Source organism: Oncorhynchus kisutch, linkage group LG5, assembly GCF_002021735.2.
Source record: "Oncorhynchus kisutch isolate 150728-3 linkage group LG5, Okis_V2, whole genome shotgun sequence".
Classification (NCBI taxonomy): domain Eukaryota; kingdom Metazoa; phylum Chordata; class Actinopteri; order Salmoniformes; family Salmonidae; genus Oncorhynchus; species Oncorhynchus kisutch.
Genome location: NC_034178.2, coordinates 77,861,762 through 77,880,799, shown reverse-complemented (window position 1 = coordinate 77,880,799; position 19,038 = coordinate 77,861,762). Strand labels below are relative to the sequence as shown.

Genomic DNA, 19,038 nt, shown 5'->3' with positions numbered 1-19,038 from the left:
TGTATTACCTCACGCTGAGCAGCACTCCCCCTCCTGTATTACCTCACGCTGAGCAGCACTCCCCCTCCTGTATTACCTCACGCTGAGCATCACTCCCCCTACTGTATTACCTCACGCTGAGCAGCACTCCAACTACTGTATTACCTCACGCTGAGCAGCACTCCACCTACTGTATTACCTCACGCTGAGCAGCACTCCCCCTACTGTATTACCTCACGCTGAGCAGCACTCCCCCTCCTGTATTACCTCACGCTGAGCAGCACTCCCCCTACTGTATTACCTCACACTGAGCAGCACTCCCCCTACTGTATTACGTCACGCTGAGCAGCACTCCCCCTACTGTATTACCTCACGCTGAGCAGCACTCCCCCTACTGTATTACGTCACGCTGAGCAGCACTCCCCCCTACTGTATTACCTCACGCTGAGCAGCACTCCCCCTACTGTATTACGTCACGCTGAGCAGCACTCCCCCTACTGTATTACCTCCCGCTGAGCAGCACTCGCCCTACTGTATTACCTCACGCTGAGCAGCACTCGCCCTACTGTATTACCTCACGCTGAGCAGCACTCTCCCTACTGTATTACCTCACACTGAGCAGCACTCCCCCTACTGTATTACCTCACGCCGAGCAACACTCCCCCTACTATGTTACCTCAGCACTCCCCTACTGTATTACCTCACGCTGAGCAGCACTCCCCCTACTGTATTACCTCACACTGAGCAGCACTCCCCCTACTGTATTACCTCACGCTGAGCAGCACTCCACCTACTGTATTACCTCACGCTGAGCAGCACTCCACCTACTGTATTACCTCACGCTGAGCAGCACTCCCCCTACTGTATTACCTCACGCTGAGCAGCACTCCCCCTACTGTATTACCTCACGCTGAGCATCACTCCCCCTACTGTATTACCTCACGCTGAGCAGCACTCCCCCTCCTGTATTACCTCACGCTGAGCAGCACTCCCCCTACTGTATTACCTCACGCTGAGCATCACTCCCCCTACTGTATTACCTCACGCTGAGCAGCACTCCACCTACTGTATTACCTCACGCTGAGCAGCACTCCACCTACTGTATTACCTCACGCTGAGCAGCACTCCCCCTACTGTATTACCTCACGCTGAGCAGCACTCCCCCTCCTGTATTACCTCACGCTGAGCAGCACTCCCCCTACTGTATTACCTCACGCTGAGCATCACTCCCCCTACTGTATTACCTCACGCTGTACCTCTCCATTCACTGAACCTTTTTCCAGTCAGGACAATGGCAACAATAGAGACTAAATTACTGGCCTATTTATTGCCTTTACCTCCCTAATCTTACTAAATTTGCACACACTGTATATAGATTTTTCCATTGTGTTATTGACTGTATGTTTGTTTATTCCATGTGTAACTCTGTTGTTTTTGTCGCACTGCTTTGCTTTATCTTGGCCAAGTCGAAGTTGTAAATGAGAACATGTTCTTACCTGCTTAGAAAAAGGTTAAATAAATGAGATATACACAAAGCAAATGTTTGACTTCATAACTATCAGCTATATAGATATAATGTAAACTCAGCAAAAAAATACATGTTCTCTCACTGTCAACTGCGTTTATTTTCAGCAAACTTAACATGTGTAAATATTTGTAGGAACATAAGATTCAACAACTGAGACAGAAAATGAACAAGCGCCACATGTGATTAACATAAACGGAATAATGTGTCCTTGAACAAAGGGGTGTCAAAGTCAAAAGTAACCGTCAGTATCTGGTGTGGCCACCAGCTGCATTAAGTACTGCAGTGCATCTCCTCCTCGTGGGTTGCACCGGATTTGCCAGTTCTTGCTCTAAGATGTTACCCCACTCTTCCACCAATTCACGTGCAAGTTCCCTGACATTTCTGGGGGGAATGGCCCAAGCCCTCACCCTCCGATCCAACAGGTCCCAGACATGCTCAATTGGATTGAGATCCGGGCTCTTTGCTGGCCATGGCAGAATACTGACATTCCTGTCTTGCAGGAAATCACGCACAGAACGAGCAATATGGCTGGTGGCATTGTCATGCTAAAGGTACCACATGAGGGAGGAGGATGTCTTCCCTGTAATGCACAGCGTTGAGATTGCCTGCAATGAGAACAAGCTCAGTCCGATGATGCTGTGACACACCGCCCCAGACCATGACGGACTCTCCACCTCCAAATTGATCCCACTCCAGAGTACAGGCCTCGGTGTAACGCTCATTCTTTCGACGATAAACGTGAATCCGACCATCACTCCTGGTGAGACACAACCTAGACTCGTCAGTGAAGAGCACTTTTTGCCAGTCCTGTCTGGTCCAACGACGGTGGGTTTGTGCCCATAGGCGACATTGTTGCCGGTGATGTCTGATGAGGACCTGCCTTACAACATGCCTACAAGCCCTCAGTTCAGCTTCTCTCAGCCTATTGTGGACAGTCTGAGCACTGATAGAGGGATTGTGGATTCCTGGTGTAACTCGGGCAATTGTTGTTGCCATCCTGTACCTGTCCTTCAGGTGTGATGTTCGGATGTACTGATCCCGTGCAGGTGTTGTAACTGTTGTTACACGTGGTCTGCCACTGCGAGGATGATCACCTGTCCGTCCTGTCTCCCTATAGCGCTGTCTTAGGTGTCTCACAGTACGGACATCGCAATTTATTGCCCTGGCCACATCTGCAGTCCTCATGCCTTCCTTTGTCCTCATGCCTCCTTGCAGCATGCCTAAGGCATGTTCACGCAGATAAAGCAGAGACACTGGGCATCTTTCTTTTGGTGTTTTTCAGAGTCAGTAGAAAGGCCTCTTTAGTGTCCTAAGTTTTCATTACTGTAACCTTAATTGCCTACCGTCTGTAAGCTGGTAGTGTCTTAACGACCGTTCCACAGGTGCATGTTCATTAATTGTATATGTTTCATTGAACAAGCATTGGAAACAGTGTTTAAACCCTTTGCAATGAAGATCTGTGAAGCTATTTAGATTTTTATGAGTTATCTTTGAAAGACAGGGCCCTGTTAAGGGGACGTTTCTTTTTTTGCTGAAAATATTGACTTACTATGAATGGGCGTGCTATGTACGCACTCTACAGTGTGTATTGTAGGCAGGTAAACATGCCAAAATTAACAAAGCATGTATTTATTAACATGTCAAAATAAAATATTGACTTATACATTCCCAAAAGAAACACAACCTGCTTTTACTCACAGTAAGACCATGAAGGTCTGAGTTATTATGGGGTTACTATGAAGTTATTGATGTGCTTCCCAAATGGCAACCTCTCCCCAAGTAAGGGCACACAGTGCTATGGTCTAAAGTAGTGCACTATATTGGGAAGAGGTTGCCATTTGGGACAAAGCTTATGTTCCCTACAGTGAGCACAGTAGAAAACAAATTTATGAGACAGAATGTTGTTTACTCTCTCGCTCTCTTTCGGTCTCTCTCTCCCCTCTCTCTCTTCTATTCCACTGACCACAGCTATAGAATATAATTTTTGTAAACAACTGCAAAAAAAATGAGAAAGCAATCATGACAGACGGAGTGCATTTTGAATGAACATTTCAAGGCTACAGGGCATCTTTGACCAAATATCCATGGTGATGTGGCCCTCACAGATATGAATATATATATGTAGTTGTAGTCTGAAGTTTACATACACTTAGGTTGAAGTCATTAAAACTCGTATTTCAACCACTCCACAAAGTTTTGGCAAGTCGGTGTTGTGTCTTTGGCTATGCCGGATTAAGTGATATGACATACTATTCTATAAAATCCTTTCTCCGTAATTAATATTACCTGATTGAGCTAATCATGTAAATGTAATTAACTAAATCAAATCAAATCAAATGTATTTATATAGCCCTTCGTACATCAGCTGATATCTCAAAGTGCTGTACAGAAACCCAGCCTAAAACCCCAAACAGCAAGCAATGCAGGTGTAGAAGCACGGTGGCTAGGAAAAACTCCCTAGAAAGGCCAATACCTAGGAAGAAACCTAGAGAGGAACCAGGCTATGTGGGGTGGCCAGTCCTCTTCTGGCTGTGCTGGGTGGAGATTATAACAGAACATGGCCAAGATGTTCAAATGTTCATAAATGACCAGCATGGTCGAATAATAATAAGGCAGAACAGTTGAAACTGGAGCAGCAGCATGGCCAGGTGGACTGGGGACAGCAAGGAGTCATCATGTCAGGTAGTCCTGGGGCATGGTCCTAGGGCTCAGGTCAGTTGAAACTGGAACAGCAGCATGGCCAGGTGGACTGGGGACAGCAAGGAGTCATCATGTCAGGTAGTCCTGGGGCATGGTCCTAGGGCTCAGGTCCTCCGAGAGAGAGAAAGAAAGAGAGAAGGAGAGAATTAGAGAACGCACACTTAGATTCACACAGGACACCGAATAGGACAGGAGAAGTACTCCAGATATAACAAACTGACCCCAGCCCCCCGACACATAAACTACTGCAGCATAAATACTGGAGGCTGAGACAGGAGGGGTCAGGAGACACTGTGGCCCCATCCGAGGACACCCCCGGACAGGGCCAAACAGGAAGGATATAACCCCACTCACTTTGCCAAAGCACAGCCCCCACACCACTAGAGGGATATCTTCAACCACCAACTTACCATCCTGAGACAAGGTTGAGTATAGCCCACAAAGATCTCCGCCACGGCACAACCCAAGGGGGGTGCGCCAACCCAGACAGGATGACCACAACAGTGAATCAACCCACTCAGGTGACGCACCCCCTCCAGGGACGGCATGAGAGAACCCCAGCAAGCCAGTGACTCAGCCCCTGTAATAGGGTTAGAGGCAGAGAATCCCAGTGGAAAGAGGGGAACCGGCCAGGCAGAGACAGCAAGGGCGGTTCGTTGCTCCAGAGCCTTTCCGTTCACCTTCCCACTCCTGTGCCAGACTACACTCAATCATATGACCCACTGAAGAGATGAGTCTTCAGTAAAGACTTAAAGGTTGAGACCGAGTTTGCGTCTCTGACATGGGTAGGCAGACCGTTCCATAAAAATGGAGCTCTATAGGAGAAAGCCCTGCCTCCAGCTGTTTGCTTAGAAATTCTAAGGACAATTAGGAGGCCTGCGTCTTGTGACCGTAGCGTACGTGTAGGTATGTACGGCAGGACCAAATCAGAGAGATAGGTAGGAGCAAGCCCATGTAATGCTTTGTAGGGTAGCAGTAAAACCTTGAAATCAGCCCTTGCTTTGACAGGAAGCCAGTGTAGAGAGGCTAGCACTGGAGTAATATGATCAAATTTTTTGGTTCTAGTCAGGATTCTAGCAGCCGTATTTAGCACTAACTGAAGTTTATTTAGTGCTTTATCCGGGTAGCCGGAAAATAGAGCATTGCAGTAGTCTAACCTAGAAGTGACAAAAGCATGGATGAATTTTTCTGCATCATTTTTGGACAGAAAGTTTCTGATTTTTGCAATGTTACGTAGATGGAAAAAAGCTGTCCTCGAAATGGTCTTGATATGTTCTTCAAAAGAGAGATCAGGGTCCAGAGTAACGCCGAGGTCCTTCACAGTTTTATTTGAGACGACTGTACAACCATTAAGATTAATTGTCAGATTCAACAGAAGATCTCTTTGTTTCTTGGGACCTAGAACAAGCATCTCTGTTTTGTTTAATAGTAGAAAGTTTGCAGCCATCCACTTCCTTATGTCTGAAACACATGCTTCTAGCGAGGGCAATTTTGGGGCTTCACCATGTTTCATTGAAATGTACAGCTGTGTGTCATCCGCATAGCAGTGAAAGTTTACATTATGTTTTCGAATAACATCCCCAAGAGGTAAAATATATAGTGAAAACAATAGTGGTCCTAAAATGGAACCTTGAGGAACACCGAAATTTACAGTTGATTTGTCAGAGGACAAACCATTCACAGAGACAAACTGATATCTTTCCCGACAGATAAGATCTAAACCAGGCCAGAACATGTCCGTGTAGACCAATTTGGGTTTCCAATCTCTCCAAAAGAATGTGGTGATCGATGGTATCAAAAGCAGCACTAAGGTCTAGGAGCACGAGGACAGATGCAGAGCCTCGGTCCGATGCCATTAAAATGTCATTTACCACCTTCACAAGTGCCGTCTCAATGCTATGATGGGGTCTAAAACCAGACTGAAGCATTTCGTATACATTGTTTGTCTTCAGGAAGGCAGTGAGTTGCTGCTCAACAGCCTTCTCTAACATTTTTGAGAGGAATGGAAGATTCGATATAGGCCGATTAGTTTTTTATATTTTCTGGGTCAAGGTTTGGCTTTTTCAAGAGAGGCTTTAGTACTGCCACAACTAGAGAGTCGGGCACCACAAAATAATATTTATAGAGCTGTAATCTTCCGACCTAGTAATATTTTATATCAATAGCAGTCAATATTAATCGTCACCTTAATTCAGTCTCAACCAAGAATGTACAACTTTCAGATATCTTCAGGAACCCTGGCTAACAAGTTGAATCAGCAATACAAAATTGGGTTTAATTATTTATTTACTAAATACCTAACTAATCACACAGAATTACATATACACAGAATGAATCATACCTTGATTACCAATTACGTCATAAAGGAAAACGTCCCTGGCGGGTGGAACAGATATGACAGCTGGTTACACAAAAGAAAAGGGGCTGGGTTTGAGTGAAAGAGCGGGAAGACTGAGGGACAAAGGGAGAAGATGTGCTATCGTAAATACAGTATCTTATGCATTCTAAATTACCGCCCATTTGGAAAAGGAAAATGCAATAAATATTTATTCTGTGCTTCGGTAGGTTGGTGGTAGATGGAAGGCCGTGTTGCCAAACCGAGTCCTTTGAAGAATGTCTCTGGTGGTCAATTTAATACATTGTAGTAACGTCACTGTGTGGTAGACGGGATACTCTGTCTGTTCTTTCCTAGACCACGTTTGCAGCTGCTGTTGCTAACTCAAAGGCTAGGAGGTATCACTTCTGTAGTGAATAAGAGTTCAGAGTTCATACCATTCGCAACCAAAACTCACTAAGAGGTTGGCATAGTTCTGTAGTTGACATGTTAGTCCTTTTAACGCAGAGGCTGCAGACCTCACGTACTTGGAACAGGAGGTTATATTGTCGTCAACTCTTTATATAGGAAGGGAGAGGAGGGCGTGTTTGAAAAGTTGTATAACCCATGTCCCTTCACAGGGGCGGGCCACTGATTGAGCAGAGCCCTACCTTATGAAAACCCAAATCTCACATTTTAGAAGCTAAAATCACATTTCATCCCATCATGAATAATTTAATATTCCAACATTTAAATTGAACAACAATTCCATGTGAATCTGATAACTACAATGTGCAGACTTTCCACTGTAGAGTTTGTCATCTTATCATTGATGAGACTGTCTCAGATGACAACCGAACTGACATCATATTCATTAAGTACCACCGCATATGTTCAATTGGTCGGATTACCAGAATATAGTTCATTTCCCCCCACCTTCTGATGTTCCCAGAATCTCTATGTTAACCAAGAGGTTTTCAAATTTCACATCAGTAGGCTAGAGAGAGGAAAAAGCGAGGAAGATGTATTTATGACTCATAAACCTACTCCCAGGCCAATGTCATGACATCGGTTAGGACATCTACTTTGTGCATGACACAAGTCATTTTTCCAACAATTGTTTACAGACAGATTCTTTAAATTATAATTCACTGTATCACAATTCCAGTGGGTCAGAAGTTCACATACACTAAGTTGACTGTGCCTTTAAACAGCTTGGAAAATTCCAGAAAATGATGTCATGGCTTTAGAAGCTTCTGATAAATTATGTCAATTAGTCAATTGGAGGTGTACCTGTGGATGTATTTCTAGGCCTACCTTCAAACTCAGTGTCTCTTTGCTTGACATCATGGAAAAATCAAAAGAAATCAGCCAAGACCTCAGAAAAATCATTGTAGATCTCCACAAGTCTGATTCTTCCTTGGGAGCAATTTACAAATGCCTGAAGGTACCATGTTCATCTGTATAAACAATAGTATGCAAGTATAAACACCATGGGACCACACAGCCATCATACCGCTCAGGAAGGAGATGCGTTATGTCTCCTAAAGATCAACGTACTTTGGTACGAAAAGTGCAAATCAATCCCAAAGATACAAAGATTGTACTTTTTGGGGAAATGTCCTCTAGTGCGATGAAACAAAAATAGAACTGTTTGGCCATAATGACCGTCGTTATGTTTTGATGAAAAAGTGGGATGCTTGCAAGCCGCAGAACACCATCCCAACCGTGAAGCACGGGGGTGACCACGTCATGTTGTGTGGGTGCTTTGCTGCAGGAGCGACTGGTGCACTTCACGAAATAGATGGCTTCATGAGGCAGGAAAATGATGTGGATATATTGAAGCAACATCTCAAGACATCAGTCAGGAAGTTAAAGCTTGGTCACAAATGGGTCTTCCAAATGGACATTGACCCAAACATTCTTCCAAAGTTGTGGCAAAATGGCTTAAGGGCAATTAAGTCCAGGTATTGGTGTGGCCATCACAAACCCCTGACCTCATTACCATAGACAATTTGTGAGCATAACTGAAAAAGTTTGCGAGCAAGGAGGCCTCCAAACCTGACTCTGTTACACCAGCTCTGTCAGGAGGAATGGGCCAAAATTCACCCAACTTATTGTGGGAAGCTTGTGGAAGGCTACCCGAAATGTTTGACCCAAGTTACACAATTTAAAGGCAATGCTACCAAATACTAATTGAGTGTATGTAAAGTTCTGACCCACTGAGAATGTGATGAAAGAAAAAAAGCTGAAATAAATCATTCTCGCTACTATTATTCTGACGTTTCAAATTCTTAAAATAAAGTGGTGATCCTAACTGACCTAAAACAGGGAATTTTTACTAGGATTAAATGTCAGGAACAATGCAAGTCTTGGTGATATTGGCTCTGCTCCTTCAGGGTAGCTCACTGCCCAAGCAAAGCATCGATATAAAATAGTGAGCACGGTAAACTACACCAATCCCCCAAAACAACACAACCTTACCCCAGGTACGCTAGGTACAGCACCGTTTAGACATCAATAGACCAGCTAAAGAATGCATACTATGTGGGAATGTTAACCATAAGCTGAACCCCGTATGAGGCAAGACGAGCGTCATCGTGGCACGTGTGAACTATCTTTCCAACATAGCGGTGTGAACCCAGCTGCCCTAGAGATGCACCGCCGGGTACTCTCACTGAACAACATGAGTAGCTTAATCATATGTGGCCAACATGAAATATCTAAGTATCTAACAAGCAACCAAACATCTGCACCCAGCCAACCACTTGTAGCTAATATGCACTGTACTTTATTAGGACAACCACCAAAGCAATGCTATTGACTGGTCTGAACGCAGACATAGTCAACTAGATAAGGCATGGAACTCATATGAACTCATCACTTTAAGGCATCTAAAATCTCCTTAGTGTTTAATCTAATATAGCATTCGTAGGAAGCAGAGGACCATGACATACAGTGTGGATGCAGGGACAGAGAGAAGCCGTTGAAGCAGCGACTATGTGAAATGAATGGGCTGCATACAGCTCAAGCGATAGTCCACAGCTTTGGCAGAGGGGACGGAGCACTGATTAAAAACCAGCATCTCTTCATTGGTTCGCCTGGCATGGCTAGTGGTCACCATTGCAGGTAGCGTAACATGGAAGAGATGACAGAAAGCTAGTTTGAGCAGTGATACCTGGGGTACCTTCACCCTTCCTATTAGTTTGAGCAGTGATACCTGGCGTACCTTCACCCTTCCTATTAGTTTGAGCAGTGATACCCCGGCACCTATTATTGCTGGTGTAGTGACGCACATCTTTAATCAAACATTTGTCGTAGGAAAGATTCCTAAATCTTGGAAAACAGCTTTGCTTTACCACTCCTTAAGGGAGGTGATGGATAATGGAGTTGGATAATTATCGGCCCATCTCTCAGCTCTCCTGTTTGGCTAAAATTCTAGAGTCATTGGTAAATAGGCAACTACAATCTTTTTTAACTGTTAACAATACTCTTTCTAGTAATCAATCTGGCTTCAGACCTAAACACAGTACTATTACGGCCACGTGTTGTAAATTATATTACTAATGCCCTAGATAATAGAAAGCACTGTGCTGCCTTGTTCATAGATTTATCGAAAGCTTTTGACACTATAGACCTTGCAATAGTTTTGGGTAAGCTGTCGTCAATAGGACTGGGATTGGATGCCTGTCGTTGGTTTCATGACTGTCTAACGGATAGAAGTCAGGCTGTTAGAGTCGACGGCATCCAGTCAGAGCCGTTGGAGTTGGTTAAAGGTCCCACAAGGTTCTATACTTGGTCCATTACTGTTCACTCTCTACATAAACAATATCGGTGATGAGATAAGAAAGTGTCAAATTCATTGATATGCTGATGATACTGTCATGTACTCTATCGCTTCAACGGCTGACCAAGCATTATCACTATTGGAGACAGATTTTAAGATATTACAAGGGTCTTTTATACAGCTGAAACTTGTTTTAAATGCAAAGAAAACATATTTTATGATTTTTAATAGGTTCAAACACTTGCACTTACGAGCTTAGATGGTTCTCGAATGAATCAGGTCTCTGCATATAAATACTTAGGGATATGGTTGGATGATAAACAGTTTTTTTAAATGCATGTTGACGAACTTTGTAAACGGCTAAAAATCAAGCTAGGCTTCCTCTATAGAAACAGGGAAACAGGACATGTTTGTCCTCTACAAATAGAAGACAAATGATACAAGCTACTTTTATGTCTGTTACAGATTATGGGGATATTATTTAGTAGAATAGCCTGTTAGGGGAATAACCTGTTAGGGGAATAACCTGTTAGGGGAATAACCTGTTAGTAGAATAACCTGTTAGTAGAATAACCTGTTAGTAGAATAACCTGTTAGGGGAATAACCTGTTAGGGGAATAACCTGTTAGGGGAATAACCTGTTAGGGGAATAACCTGTTAGGGGAATAACCTGTGTAAATGAAATCTGTTGCTGTATTTGTTTGTGTTATCTGTGATGGTTTTGTTTGTCTTGTGTAGTTTCTTAATCATTGTACCTAAACTGTATGTGTAAACATTTATACGCAGGGCCCAGCTGTAACAGAGACCTTGGTCTCAGTCTGTTGTTGAAATAAAGGTAGAATAATAATAATACCTGCTGGAGTGTCGCAGTGGTGGTGGGGCTTTGGTGACAAAACGCATGGCACTTCGATAGACTGCATCCAGTTTGCTGAGTATTGGAGTGTTGGAGACTATTTTGTAAATTACATCGTCGAGGATCGGTAGGATGGTCAGTTTTACGAGGGTATGTTTTGCAGCATGAGTGAAGGAGGCTTTGTTGTGAAATTGAATGCCAATTCTAGATTTAATTTTGGATTGGAGATGCTTAATGTGAGTCTGGAAGGAGAGTTTACAGTCTAACTAGACACCTAGGTATTTGTAGTTGTCCACATATTCTAAGTCAGAACCGTCCAGAGTAGTGATGCTGGACGGGCGGGCAGGTGTGGGCAGTGATCGGTTGAAGAGCTTGCATTTAGTTTTACTTGCATTTAAGAGCAGTTGGAGGCCACGGAAGGAGAGTTGTGTGGCATTGAAGTTAATCTGGGGGTTAGTTAACACAGTGTCCAAAGAAGGGCCAGAAGTATACAGAATGGTATCGTCTGCGTAGCGGGGGATCGGAGAATCACCAGCAGCAAGAGCGACATCATTGATGTATACAGAGAAAAGAGTCGGCCCGATAATTGAACCCTGTGGCACCACCATAGAGACTGCCAGAGGTCCAGACAACAGGCCCTCCGATTTCCACATGGAACTCTGTCTGAGAAGTAGTTGGTGAACCAGGCGAGGCAGTCTTTTGAGAAACCAAGGCTGTTTAGTCTGCTGATAAGAATGTGGTGATTTACAGTCGAAAGCCTTGGCCAGGTCAATGAATATAGCTGCACAGTATCTTATCGAATGCGGTTATGATATCGTTTAGGACCTTGAGCGTGGCTGAGGTGCACCCATGACCAGCTCGGAAGCCAGATTGCATAGCGGAGAAGGTATGGTGGGATTCGAAATGACCGGTGATCTGTTTGTTAACTTGGCTTTCGAAGACCTTAGAAAGGCAGGGTAGGATAGATATAGACAATATGAAAGAGAGGTTGAACAAGCTAGTAATAGGGGTTGCAAAAATTGACAGATAATTTTAGAAAGAGCGTGTCCAGATTGTCTAGCCCGGCTGATTTGTAGGGGTCCAGATTTTGCAGTTCTTTCAGAACATCAGCTATCTGGATTTGGGTGAGGGAGTAATGGGGGAGGCTTAGGCAAGTTGCTGTGGGTGGTGCAGGGCTGTTGACCGGTGTAGGGGTAGCCAGGTGAAAAGCATGGCCAGCCGTAGCAAAATTATTCTTGAAATTCTCAATTATCGCAGATTTATTGGTGGTGACAGTGTTTCCTAACCTCAGTGCAGTGGACAGCTGGGAGGAGGTGCTCTTATTCTCCATGGACTTTACAGTGTCCCAGAACTTTTTGGAGTTTGTGCTATAGGATGCAAATTTCTGTTTGAAAAAGCTAGCCTTTGCTTTCTTAACTGCCTGTCTATATTGCTTCCTAACTTACCTTAAAAGTTGCATATCGCGAAGGCTATTCTATGCTAATGCAGTACGCCACAGGGTGTTTTTGTGCTGGTCAAGGGCAGTCAGGTCTGGAGAGAACCAAGGGCTATATCTGTTCCTGATTCTAAATTGTTTGAATGGGGCATGCTTATTTAAGATGGTGAGGAAGGCACTTTTAAAGAATATCCTGGCATCTTCTACTGACGGAATGAGGTCAATATCCTTCCAGGATACCCGGGCCAGGTTAATTAGAAAGGCCTGCTCGCTGGTGGTCGTTTTACCGCGGACCTATAACGGATGCAGGCAATGAGGCAGTGATCGCTGAGATCCTGGTTGAAGACAGCAGAGATGTATTTGGAGGGCAGGTTGGTTAGGATGATATCTATGAGTTTGCCCGTGTTTACGTATTTGGGGTTGTACCTGGTAGGTTTATTGATAATTTGTGTGATCTTGAGGCCATCAAGCTTAGATTGTAGGATGGCTGGTGTTTTAAGCATGTTCCAGTTTAGGTCACCTAACAGCACAAGCTCTGAAGATGGATTGGGGGCGATTAATTCACATATGGTGTCCAGAGCACAGCTGGGGGCAGAGGGTGGTCTGTAGCAAGCGGCAACGGTGAGAGACTTGTTTCTGGAAAGGTGGACTGATGTTCCATTCTTTCATCTAGAGTTGAGAGTCCATAATGCAAACGGATCTTAAGGGATCATGCCAGATTTAAGGGAAGGAACATTTACTGTATTTCAGACTGAGGAACCCATGAATCCATCATACGGAGCGCCTCTGGAAAAGTGTAATGTAAACCCCACAGCCTTAATGTGCTACTGGGAGAGGGGAGATTCTCTGAAATGGATCATTGCTTCTTCATAGGCCACGAAGAGTGGGCTGGCAGTAGGATCCCTGAGCAGACTGCACACTGAAAGGTCCTGATGCCCAATAGGAACTGAATCCCTGTTGTCGGACCATGATATGAAAGGCTGCATTCCGTTATCGAACCATGATAAGAAAAACATATAGTATGACTATCAATCCCCCCCAAAACCAACACTTAACGTTAGTTAATTTAGCTATCTAAAGGCCTAATGTCCTACTGATACTGCTCAGCAGTAACATCTGCTGCATCTTCAGTGTGCACAGTGAGAATGACCTGGTAATCACCCTACGATATAGTCTACCTGAGCTGAAGGCTAATGTTTAACCACAACATGCAATTGGCATGCTGACTGCAGGAATGTCCATCGGAGCTGTTGCCAGAGAATTTAATGCTAATTTCTCTACCATAAGCCACCTCCGTCGTTTTAGAGAATTTCGCAGTACGTCCAACCAGCCTCAAAACTGCAGACCACATGTAACAACGCCAGAGCAGGACCTCCACATCGTCAGAGACCAGCCACCCGGACAGCTGTGGGTTTGTACAATGGAATAATTTCTGGAAGAACTGTCAGAAACCATCTAAGGGAAGCTCATGCTCGTTGTCCTCATCAGGGTCTTGACCTGAATGTAGTTTGGCATCGTAACTAACTTCATTTGGCAAATGCTCACCTTCGATGGCCACTGGCACGCTGGAGTAGTGTGCACTTCACGGATGAATCCTGGTTTCAACTGTACCGGGCAGATGGCAAACAGCATGTATGTTGTCGTGTGAGCGAGGGGCTTGCTGATGTCAACGTTGTGAACAGAGTGCCTCATGGTGGCGGTGGGGTTATGGTATGGGCAGGCATAAACTACGAACAAGGAACACAATTGCATTTTATTGATGGCAATTTGAATGCTCAGAGATACTGTCACGAGATCCTGAGGCCCATTGTCTTGCCATTCATCCACCGCCATCACCTCATGTTTCAGCATGATAATGGACAGCCCCGTGTTCCAAGGATCTGTACACAATTCCTAGAAGCTGAACATGTCCCAGTTTTTCCATGGACTTTATACTCACCAGACTTGTCACGCATGGAGCATGTTTGGGATGCTCTGGATCGATATGTACCACATCATGTTCCTGTTAGCACCAATATCTAGAAACTTCTCACAGCCATTGAAGAGTAATGGGACAATATTCCACAGGCCACAATCAACAGCCTGATCAACTCTATGCGAAGGAGATGTGTCGTGCTGCATGAGGCAAATGGTGATCACACCAGATACTGACTGGTTTTCTGATCCACACCCCTACCTTTTTAAACAAGGTATCTGTGACCAACCGATGCATATCTGTATTCCCAGTCATGTGAAATCCATATATAGTGCCTAAATAAATGTATTTCAATTGACTGATTTCCTTATTTATATTTAAACTTTATTTAACTAGGCAAGTCAGTTAAGAAAAAATCGTATTTACAATGACAGCCGACCCCGGCCAAACCCTAACCTGAACGACGCTGGGCCAATTGTGCACCGCCCTCTGTGACTCCCAATCACGGCCGGTTGTGATACAGCCTGGAATTGAACCAGGGTCTGTAGTGGCATCTCTAGCACTGAGATGAGGTGCCTCAGGCCGCTGTGATACAGCCTGGAATTGAACCAGGGTCTGTAGTGACACCTCTAGCACTGAGATGCAGTGCCTCAGACCGCTGCGACACTCGGGAGTCCTCCCTTATATGAACTGTAACTCAGTAAAATCTTTGAATTTGTTACATGTTGCATAGAAACTTTTGTTCATTATAGATGGCATCTTTGACCAAATCGCCATGGTGATGTGGGCCTTGCAGATTAATGTCACTCTGATATGTCAGACCTCCTCCTGATAACTATAGAGCTGCAGTGATGTAGGGAGCCTGTATGTCTGTATGCATGTCATGCTACTGGCATACTGGGTGAAGCATACCTGGGTTCAAATACTATTTGACATCATTTTAAACAGTATTCTCAAGCTGTGCTTGATCAAGTTTACCTGGCATGATGGACCAATAGAAAAGTCCTGAAACTGTAAACCCCACCCACATCTGGCACACCAGGCAGTCTAGAGGAAACGCTCAAAGAAATATGTTGAATAGTATTTGAAAGCAAGCCTGGTGAACTAATAAACTGGACAGATGTTGAATAGTATTTGAACCCAGGCCTGGTGAACTAATAAACTAGACAGATGTTGAATAGTATTTGAAAGCAGGCCTGGTGAACTAATAAACTAGACAGATGTTGAATAGTATTTGAAAGCAGGCCTGGTAAACTAATAAACTGGACAGATGTTGAATAGTATTTGAACCCAGGCCTGGTGAACTAATAAACTAGACAGATGTTGAATAGTATTTGAACCCAGGCCTGGTGAACTAATAAACTGGACAGATGTTGAATAGTATTTGAAAGCAGGCCTGGGGGAAAGAAGGGTGTAGTCATAATAATTTCAGGTCTCTGGACCAGTCACCCAGCAGTAGTGAAAGTAATGGGACAGACCAGAACCTGAGAGTTCAACTATGAATCCAGATGTTGGTGTGTGTGTAAATGTATCTATCTCTCTTTCTCTCTCTCTCTTTCTCTCTCTCAATTCAAGGGGCTTTATTGGCATGGGAAACATGTGTTAACATTGCCAAAGCAAGTGAGGTAGATAATATACAAATGTGAAATAAACAATTAAACAACCCCTCTCTTCCCCTCCCTCCCTCCACCCCCCCTCTCTGTCTCCCTCTCTTTTTCTCTGTAGAGTGGTAGTGATCCCTGAGAACAGAGAGAGTGTGTCTGAATCCTTGAGGAGGACTACAAAGCTAAACCTCAAAACACTGTGAAAAACAACTTCACTCTCATTGGTTTCAATCCATCTGGTGTCATCATGGCTGGTCCCCCACCAGTTGAACAGACATTACGTCACAGTGCCCTTGTCCTCCTCCTGCTGAGTGTGAGTGGTAGCCTGGGCCAGAAGGACTGTACAGGTGTAGACTGCCCTGATCTGAGTAACTGTATTGAGGAGCGGCTGGAAGCTGGGGCTTGCTGTACTACCTGCGTTCAGACTGGGTGTACCTGTGAGGGCTACCAGTACTACGACTGTGTCCATGCCGGTTTTAAGAATGGTCATGTTCCCGAGGGGCAGTCCTACTTCGTGGACTTCGGGAGTACGGAGTGTTCGTGCCCGGAAGGTGGTGGACGGATTGGCTGTCACTTCATGCCCTGTCCTGACGTCCCTGCTAACTGCATCGAGGTGTCTGAGCCGGCTGACGGCTGTGTCACCTGCGAACGTATCGGCTGTGTCCATGACAACCAGAAGTACGAGGCCGGACACTCCTTTCACCTTGTTGCCTGTGAGGTCAGTTTGTTCTCACTACCTTTACCTGTGAAGACTGTCGGTTATCTACCTTTACCTGTGAGGTCAGTTTGTTCTCTCTACCTGTTGAGTGTGCCAGTTATCTACCTTTACCTGTGAAGTCTGTCTGTTATCTACCTTTACCTGTGAGGTCAGTTTGTTCTCACTACCTTTACCTGTGAAGTCTGTCTGTTATCTACCTTTACGTGTACCCTTGTCCCTTTTACCTGTGAAGTCTGTCTTTTATCTACCTTTACCTGTACCCTTGTCCCTTTTACCTGTGAAGTCTGTCTTTTATCTACCTTTACCTGTGAAGTCTGCCGGTGGTCTACCTTTACCTGTACCCTTGTCCCTTTTACCTGTGAAGTCTGTCTGTTATCTACCTTTACCTGTACCCTTGTCCCTTTTACCTGTGAAGTCTGTCTTTTATCTACCTTTACCTGTGAAGTCTGTCTTTTATCTACCTTTACCTGTGAAGTCTGCCGGTGGTCTACCTTTACCTGTACCCTTGTCCCTTTTACCTGTGAAGTCTGTCTGTTATCTACCTTTACCTGTACCCTTGTCCCTTTTACCTGTGAAGTCTGTCTTTTATCTACCTTTACCTGTGAAGTCTGTCTTTTATCTACCTTTACCTGTGAAGTCTGCCGGTGGTCTACCTTTACCTGTACCCTTGTCCCTTTTACCTGTGAAGTCTGTCTGTTATCTACCTTTACCTGTACCCTTGTCCCTTTTACCTGTGAAGCCTGTCTGTTATCTACATTTACCTGTACCCTTGTCCCTTTTACCTGTGAAGCCTGTCTGTTATCTACCTTTACCTGTACCCTTGTCCCTTTTACCTATGAAGCCTGTCTGCTACCTGCGTCCTGTCTGCTACCTGCTTCCTGTCTGCTACCTGTCTGCTACCTGCTTCCTTTCTGCTATCTTCTACCTGTACAATTCTAGCACATTGCCTGTCTATCTACCTTTACCTGTGAAGTCTGCCTGTCTACCTGTCTTCTACCTGCTTCCTGTCTGCTACCTGCTTCCTGTCTGCTACCTGCTTCCTGTCTGCTATCTGCTACCTGTGCTATTCTAGCACATTGCCTGTCTATCTACCTTTACATGTGAAGTCTTCCTGTCTGCTACCTGCTTCCTGTCTGTTACCTGCTTCCTGTCTGCTATCTTCTACCTGTGCTATTCTAGCACATTGCCTGTCTATCTACTTTTACCTGTGAAGTCTGCCTGTCTACCTGTCTGCTATTCTAGGACATTGCATGTCTTTAGGTGCCGTTCCAGAGATGGTGTGGTGAACTATAGTTTAGATCTCAAACCAACCTTTTGGTCAATAGATTCTTAATGTCTTCCCAGCTAACAAAATGGGTTCTGTGAAAGTTCCCAGTCGTGCTGATGATTATAAAATGTTTGTATAAATCATTCGCCTGATGTTGCAAGAACGTTCCTAGAACACATTTAAGCTATAGGTTCCGAAAACACTGTCCAGTTGTGATGACGTTCATACAATGTTTAAGTTATGTGGCAACAGGACATTCCCTTAATGTTATAAGAATGCTGACAGAACAGCTGGTCTTAAGTTCTTTAAAGGTACCCTGAACATTTCATTAACTTATGGGAGTTGTCTGGGGTTTTGCAAGAACATTCTTGTGATATTCACATAAGTTGCACAGAACATTCGGACAATGTTACACAATAAGTGAGTCCGTTTTTATGTGTGCCATCACAGCAGCAAGATTTGTGACCTGTTCCCACAAGAAAAGGGCAACCAATGAAGAACAAACACCATTGTAAATACAACCCATATTTATGTTTATTTATTTTCCCTTTGGTACTTTAACTATTTGCACATCATTACAACACTGTATATAGACAATGTGACATCTTTATTATTTTGGAACTTTTGTGAGTGTAATGTTTACAGTTATTTTTTTCAATTGTTTACTTCACTTTTGTTTATCTATTTCACTTGCTTTGGCAATGTAAACATATGTTCCCCATGACAATAATGCCTTGAGAGAGAGAATTACACACAGACTGCAGGAATGTCCACTGAAGCTTTTGCCAGAGAGCCGCCTCCAATTGCAGTACGTCCCACCGGCCTCACAACCGCAGACCACGTGTAGCCAGGACCTCCACATCCCGTTTCTTCACCTGCGGGATCGTCTAAGACCAGCCACCCGGACAGCTGATGAAACTGTGGCTTTGCACAACTGA

At 44.4% G+C, this 19,038-nt stretch overlaps 1 protein-coding gene across 1 annotated transcript in view; it reads left to right on the top strand.

Annotated features, from left to right (window-relative positions):
* Positions 1-19,038, top strand: part of LOC109891683 (uncharacterized) — a 44,018-nt gene that overhangs the window by 11,359 nt on the left and 13,621 nt on the right. Inside the window, exon 2 of the mRNA XM_031823930.1 lies at positions 16,237-16,833. Within this exon, the coding sequence (XP_031679790.1) occupies positions 16,363-16,833 (471 nt within the window). The 5' untranslated portion in view covers positions 16,237-16,362. The remainder of the gene's footprint in view (positions 1-16,236; positions 16,834-19,038) is intronic.